Below are 8,150 nucleotides of genomic sequence, written 5' to 3' on the forward strand. Positions count from 1 at the left end.
TCTTACAAAGAGAGAAAAAACATGGGGGAGAAAATTATTGAGCAGCCACTACATAGCCTACATGCTATTTACAAAGCCCATGCATGATTGTAGTTGATTGGGAGCCCATCCCAGTTCTAGAGTGCCTGCTAAATTGTGATTGCAGACCAATTTAGTTGCATTTGAAAATCTGATTTTTGTAAAGGATGGCTCTTTTTACAGTAATGTTAAAGGTTGTATTATTCTCTATCCCCAATCCACTCTCCGGCATTTACCCCTTAAAATCATATGATGACAGATATTTACTTAACAAAAATCAAAGTTAACATTGATGACATGATACAGATGTAGGATCTTAATTTGATCACTCTGTTGTTGCTGAGAATTTTCCTGCACAGTAGGAAATGCATACTTGTAGTGTATGAAACTTGTATAAACTTGTAGGTTTAAAAAGGCTTATAAAGTTTGTAATTTCGACTTTAAACTGTCAGACTTGATTTACCCTAACGAAAAATGTATTATCCCCTACAAGAAATGTAAATTATTATCCACATAAATTATTATCCACATGTAGCAAACTGGCTCAAATTAAGATCTTACATCTGTAATTGGTCAGAGTTTCAAAATTGTCTAAACCGTGCTGCTAAACAATATGGTCATATAAAGACTGCAGGTAGAAAGTAAGGACTTTATTCAATTTATGAATGTTTTAATGGTTCCACTGAATCTGAATGACAGGGCAATCATGTCCTTCTTGATTTGTGAAAAGAAAATTGAAGTGGTGGCAAAAATAGAAATTGTAGGTGGCGCAGTGGTCTAGGGCACTGCATCGCAGTGCTAACTGCGCCACCAGAGTCTCTGGGTTCGCGCCCAGGCTCTGTCGCAGCCGGCCGCGACCGGGAGGTCCGTGGGGCGACGCACAATTGGGCTAGCGTCTTCCGGGTTAGGGAGGGTTTGGCCGGTAGGGATATCCTTGTCTCATCGCGCTCCAGCGACTCCTGTGGCGGGCCGGGCGCAGTGCGCGCTAACCAAGGGGGCCAGGTGCACGGTGTTTCCTCCGACACATTGGTGCGGCTGGCTTCCGGGTTGGAGGCGCGCTGTGTTAAAGAAGCAGTGCGGCTTGGTTGGGTTGTGCTTCGGAGGACGCATGGCTTTCGACCTTCGTCTCTCCCGAGCCCTTACGGGAGTTGTAGCGATGAGACAAGATAGTAATTACTAGCGATTGGATACCACGAAAATTGGGGAGAAAAGGGGATAAAATTTATAAAAATAAAAATAAAAAAATAGAAATTGTTGCAGCCTCGCAGCTGAGGCTGTATGCTAGTTGTTAGTGGACTGTGGACACACAACATTTACATATCAATTAACGTTTGGCCAATTATAGAATTCAAAGGCGCCCATTTCAACCTGTATGTGAAAAACCTTTGACACTGCAGTGTGACCAGAGACGGAAGAGGGCCAGCAGCTGAATTCAGCCAGGTCATTACTGTGAAATATCTGTTGGGTATGATGGTATGACTTCAGTCAGTTAGTCATTGGACTTGAAAGGCCTCAAAGCTCACACACTCCCAGTGACACATAGCCTACATTCTCCCCTCTAAGGGCCTCTGAAGATGATGCATTCAAAATCCCTCGTCACCGCGGATACCAACTGTCACTTGTGTTGCTTTGCCATTTTTCTACTTGCGGATGGTGGATGACATGCCTGCATGCAATTCAACGTTTTGTCAGTTGGCGTTTGAACCTAGACACACTTAAGGGAGGCTGGGCCTCAGACAACACAGATGCTTCCCTCCCTGAAATGGATAAATAAACATAAATTCTATTCTATTTTAGTCTCTCTGTCATATCTTTGAGCTGTGCCTGGTGCTCCCAGGGGAGACTGGGCCTCAGACAGTCAACTAAGATTCTTCCCTTTCTAAATCTCTCTCCATCTCTCTCTCTATCATCCTCATAGGATCTAGTGAACAACACAAGCTGTAGGGAGATAGGGCCACTCCCTCACACTAGGTTATTATTATTTCTATAGTTTTTAGTATCTATTTTTCCCAGATATGGGGAGATGCCCATATCCATTAACAATCACTGTATTCTAGAGCGCTCTACAATTCCTCCCTTCAAGCTGTTGGGCAGTATGGTAAAGTTGTGTATAATCAGAATTGATTGTATGTCTAAGTGGATACATTTTTCAGGATCTTATCCTGTTCGAACTCGGTAATGAATGTGTTTTATCAGTACCTCAGGGAGATCTGACAGACACACACTTTTATAATTGAATAGGGCTGTATTGTACAGTTGACTTACAGACTACAGGATAGATAGGCTTTCAATATGGGGAAAATACAGCTATGGCTGAATAAAGGTGCCTAGCATTTTTATGATTGAATAGGGCTGTATTGTACAGTTGGGTTAATGTAGAGTTCCTGTACTGTAAGTGAATTCCAGACATTCACCCTGTGCTGTGTCTTCCCCATGTGATGTTCTGCAGACAAGGATCTGTTTTGAGAAGGTGACAATACACAGTGTGACAGAGGGAGAATGAGGGGGGGCAGGATATAACCAGCCTGCTGCACTCCACTGTACTTAGCACTTATCACACAATGGCTGAGTCCCTATCACACAATGTATGTGTCCCAAATGGCACCCCATTCCCTATGGGACCTGGTAAAAAGTAGTGCACACATAGAGAATAGGGTGCCTTTTGGAATGCAGGCAATGTGTTGTTGTTATCCACAGTACGCAAGCTTACAATAGAGCAGGTGTATGTTTTTTTTACTAACAATACCGATCATGTCATGAATGGGAACGCAAGTAAACATTGATTCCATTGTCCGCTCTAACTTCCCATTACTGTGCACTTACCATATTCTTACTCTTACACAGATAATAAAATGTACATGTCACAACATGTTTGACAAATCGTCATTGTGAATTTGAATCTGTTCTTAAAACTCTTTCCTGCAGTCAAATGACTAAATCGCCCTGCTAGTGGCCTCATGGGTGGAATGTTCATATTTCTCAGAATTTCATAATTATAATTTTTTTTAAATATATATTCAATGGCGAAAATCCGGTGTTTCTATGTCAAACGGTTTTGTTATATTTCAGTCTTCTGTAATGTATATAAAGTGTAATATTGGGATGCAAACTCACAATGTGATACATTTCAACTCTATATCTGAAATGATGCAGGGGCCTTCTTTTTTTAATCCCATAACCATGTGTGTGAGGTGTATACTTTGGTTTCAAAGTAGATTTGTTTAAGACTACCAAGAAACACTCTGTGTGACCTTGATTTAGCCCACTGCAGTAAAAGGTTAATTGACTAAATACACAACATAGTTGTAGCCTAGTGGTTAGATTCTAGTGGTTAGAGTCTAGTGGTTAGAGCATTGGGCCAGTAACCGAAAGGTTGCTAGATCAAATCCCCGAGCTGACAAGGTAAAAATCTGTCGTTCTGCCCCTGAACAAGGCAGTTAACCCACTGTTCCTAGGCCGTCATTGTAAATAAGAATTTGTTCTTAACTAGCATGCCTGGTTAAATAAAAATAGTTTGTAGCTTGCTAGTGTTTGATTCACAGGTCTATCCTTATTGCCACGTCTCAGTAAAGAATGTGTTCTTTTAAGGACAGTGATTCGTCTAACCTAGCTTAATCAATCAAATGTATTTATAGAGTCCTTTTTACATCAGCAGTTGTCACAAAGTGCTTATACAGAAACAGAGCCTAAAATCCCAGAGAGCAAGAAATGCAGATGTAGAAGCACGGTGGCTACTGTAGGAATTCCTCCCTAGAAAGGCAGGAACCTAGGACGAAATCTAGAGAGTTACCAGGCTCTGAGGGGTGGCCAGTCCTCTTCTGGCTTTGCCAGGTGGAGATTAGAAGATTATCTTCTGGCCAATACATTGCCATTAAGGCCAGATTGTTCTTCAATATGTTCAAACATTTATAGATGACCAACAGGGTGAAATAATAGTCACAGTGGTTATAGAGGGTGCAACAGGTCAGCACCTTAACCTTATCGTGTAGCCTAGCATGTCATAAATAGAACAAGTCGTGCAATATTGTTTCTATCAATAACAGTGAAATGATGATGATGTGTATACAACAGAGTAAATCAATGGTTTATTTTCACTTACACACCGTGGTGCTCGTGTTTTGTCTTTTTGACTACAGCAAAAACCAAAAGGTCCACACTAAAAAAGTTGTTCAAAATACTTATAGTCCTTCATTAAGCAGTTTTATATTTTTTAATGCTTCTATCTGTTTTTATTTCAGCATGAGTTCAACTGGTGGCAGGTCCTGTTAGACCTGAACAGACCGTGAGTGTGTTGGTGGAGGCTCATCAGTCTCCAGTATGGAGTGTTTGGTATGAGCCGTGGCCGGTCTGTTGGTCCTTGGGCCGGTCCAGTGGTGTGGTGTCCCTGTCCCTTGGCGGGATGCTGAGGGCTGGTGGTCCCCACCAGTATGACTCCCCTGGACCTGTGGCTGTCCCGCTCCATCCCCATGTGCCTGCTCCTCCAGAGCCTGGTCCTCATGGCCCTGTGCTTCCCCTCCGCCTCCATGTGTCCCAAGGGCTGCGTCTGCCAGCGGGCCCGACCCGACCCGGGCCTCCACCTTGGCCCGGGGCCCCTGGGGCTCTTCCTTGGCCTCAATGTCACCTGTACCGGGTCCCGGCTCAAAGAGATCCCCCCGGACCTGCCTCCAGACACCGCCGTGCTCCGCCTCGACCACAACCAGATCATGGCCGTCCCCGACCATGCCTTCCGGGGCCTGAGGCTGCTGCGGGAGCTCAACCTGTCCCACAACGCTGTGGAGACGCTGGAGGAGGGTGCCTTCAGTGGCGTGGAGGCCACACTACAGGTCCTCGACCTCTCACACAACCGCATCACTAGCGTGCACAAGGATGCGTTCGCCCGGCTCAAAGCGCGGGTCCTGGTGGACGACAACCCCTGGCACTGTGACTGCACCCTGCAGCAGGCACTGGGCGGCATGGCCCACAACCACGAGGCGGCTGCACGCGTCCTCTGCCGGAGCTCCGAGCTCCAGGAGCAGGAGGGCCGCCATTTCCTGGCGGTGGACACGGACCTGTGTAACCTGGCCAAGAGGACCACGGACTACGCAATGCTGGTGACGATGTTCGGCTGGTTCGCCATGGTCATCTCCTACGTGGTGTATTACGTACGGCAGAACCAGGAGGATGCCCGGCGACACTTGGAGTACCTTAAGTCGCTGCCCAGCAAGCCTGTGAAGCCCAACGAGGTGGAGGACATCAGTACTGTGGTGTAACAGGACATCATCACTACTAGACACTATAGGACATCAGTACTCCAGTGTGACATCCCTGTAGTGAGAACTGACATCACTATAGTGAGAACTGACTGTATACAATATAATTAGATTGCCTAATTAGTTCTAGAATTAGAATGACTAATTGATTCTAATTCTATGCATGAACAGCAGAAGTTCAGAACTAAACCCGGAGATATAGGACCCATATTTCAAGATGGATGTAACGTCTTCTGTTGTGAAAATGTTTTTTTGATGTACTCAAAAGAAATCATGATAGATTAAACCTGGATCCTTGCGTTTGAAGCTTCATACCCAATATGTGTTAATTACAAAGGTAAACACTGAGAAAGCCCAATTTTTAAAGAAGAGAAATGCTTAAATGTTAGTGTTTGTCTGCAGATGTCAATCTAAAGTCAAGCATTTTGGAATGCACAGTGTACATGTGCATAGACAACAGCAGTTAGTTCAGATCACAGTAACAGAAGGGTAAAGTCTATAGGGGTACCACAGATGGCTTCATTGAGATCTGTTCTGAGATTGTTTTGAAAATCTGAATCTCAGGTTTAAATTTTGATAGGCTGATAAGTATTTTTTTAGAGCAAAATCTAGAGAAATGGTTTTTGGACAACATTTTTGTAAGGTAATGATAACAAGCCTTTGATCTAGAGAGTGTTCTGTGCTTGTGCATCCAACTGCCTACTTTGTTTAATTTAATTTGAATAAATAACAGGCCCCAAACATCAATCATGAAACTTACCTTTACTTTCCAAATGTGAAATAATTAGAATCAATGATTTGTTAAAATGATCATGACATCACCAATGTTGAAAAACTACTGATGTGCTGTAAAAATACTAAACATTTCTTCCCTAATTTTGTCAAGTCCCTGTACTGTATGTTCTTGTTGTCTTGAAATGACAAAGTTGATTCATTGCATCTTAGTAGATTTGTGATGGTCAGATAACGTAGCACAATGGTTTGGGGTAGATATCAAATCAAATGACTCCCAAAAGAGTCGGTAGATTTAAGTGATTCGTATGTGTGTCATGTGATTTACCAGTACCCTAGTAGTGTCCAAGTTCTCAAGTCCTGAGAACCAACAAGTGTTTTGTGTTACATGTTAACACAACACATACACAACAACACCCAAAAACAATACTGTGCATTTGGCTTTTCCACAAAACTCATTTGCTAAGATTTTTAATGACTCAGTCTATGCTTCCTGAAATAGAATACATATTCATATTCAAAGAAATGTGTTTCACACAAAGATTCCTTTCTCAGCCAAAGTGGAGAAATACTCAGTGTCCCAAATGGGACCCTATTCCCTACATATAGCCCTATGGGCCCTGGTGGAAAGTAATGCACTATGTAGAGAATAGGGTACAATTTGGGACACACCCACAGAGTCACAAACCTGTCGATGGGAAGACTGTAATAATTTCAACACAAACATCCCTTTTCTGTTCAGCCCCCATGCTGCGTTCAGAATGCAGATAGATGCATGCATCATTTACCTTGCCTTTAATAACACTGTGTGTAGAGTTCTATCCCCAGCAATGTGAGAAGAGAAAATTGCAGCTGTCATTCGTTTAAATGGCTTTCACTTGCATCACAGTGACATGGGTTCACTAAAACATCCCATAGCGAGAAAGATGGAGAGAGAAGGGAGGGGGAGGGCAGGGCAGGGCAGAGAGGGAGAGGGATAGAAAGTGAGAGAGAAAGCGAGAGAGAGAAGGAGAGAGGATAGATAGGTGGGCAAAGGAGCGATATGGGCAGGAGAGTGAGAGAATGAAAAAAGTAAAAGCTTTTTTTTCCATATTCAATGTGGTTAAGAAATTATGTATTATGTACAAGGAATGTTTACACAGTTTAGATTTTCCCCCCAGTGCTGCAAGGTGGCCAGTTCATTTGGAAGGATTTGATCATATGATGAGCACAGGTAGTTACAACAGGTTGTAGTTACAACAGGTTGTATTTACGACAGGTTGTATTTACAACAGGTTGTATTTACGACAGGTTGTTACAACAGGTTGTTACAACAGGTAGTAGTTACAACAGGTTGTTACAACAGGTTGTATTTACAACAGGTTGTATTTACGACAGGTTGTTACAACAGGTTGTATTTACAACAGGTTGTATTTACGACAGGTTGTTACAACAGGTTGTTACAACAGGTAGTAGTTACAACAGGTTGTTACAACAGGTTGTATTTACAACAGGTTGTATTTACGACAGGTTGTTACAACAGGTTGTATTTACAACAGGTTGTATTTACGACAGGTTGTTACAACAGGTTGTATTTACGACAGGTTGTTACAACAGGTAGTAGTTACAACAGGTTGTTACAACAGGTTGTATTTACAACAGGTTGTATTTACGACAGGTTGTTACAACAGGTTGTATTTACAACAGGTTGTATTTACGACAGGTTGTTACAACAGGTTGTATTTACAACAGGTTGTATTTACGACAGGTTGTTACAACAGGTTGTTACAACAGGTAGTAGTTACAACAGGTTGTTACAACAGGTTGTAGTTACAACAGGTTGTTACAACAGGTAATAGTAACAACAGGTAGTAGTTACAACAGGTAGTAGTTACAATAGGTAGTAGTTACAAAAGGTTGTTACAACAGGTTGTAGTTACAGCAGGTAGTAGTTACAACAGGTAGTAGTTACAACAGGTAGTAGTTACAAAAGGTTGTTACAACAGGTAGTAGTTACAAAAGGTTGTTACAACAGGTAGTAGTTACAAAAGGTTGTAGTTAAAACAAGTCGTTACAACAGGTAGTAGTTACAACAGGTTGATAGACAAGTAGGCCTAGTCACAACACACGTTTATCAAAATAAATGTAAATAGGTACATTGTTGTTGTGTGC

At 42.5% G+C, this 8,150-nt stretch overlaps 1 protein-coding gene across 1 annotated transcript; it reads left to right on the top strand.

The window, feature by feature from the left end:
• The first annotated feature begins 4,445 nt into the window (after positions 1-4,445).
• LOC120026970 (leucine-rich repeat-containing protein 3B-like) lies at positions 4,446-5,267 on the top strand. The gene has a single exon (XM_038971788.1). It carries the CDS (start codon positions 4,446-4,448, stop codon positions 5,265-5,267), a length of 822 nt encoding a protein of 273 aa, XP_038827716.1.
• Positions 5,268-8,150: the final 2,883 nt, after the last annotated feature.

The sequence above is a fragment of the Salvelinus namaycush genome, chromosome 32, assembly GCF_016432855.1.
Source record: "Salvelinus namaycush isolate Seneca chromosome 32, SaNama_1.0, whole genome shotgun sequence".
Lineage (NCBI taxonomy): Eukaryota > Metazoa > Chordata > Actinopteri > Salmoniformes > Salmonidae > Salvelinus > Salvelinus namaycush.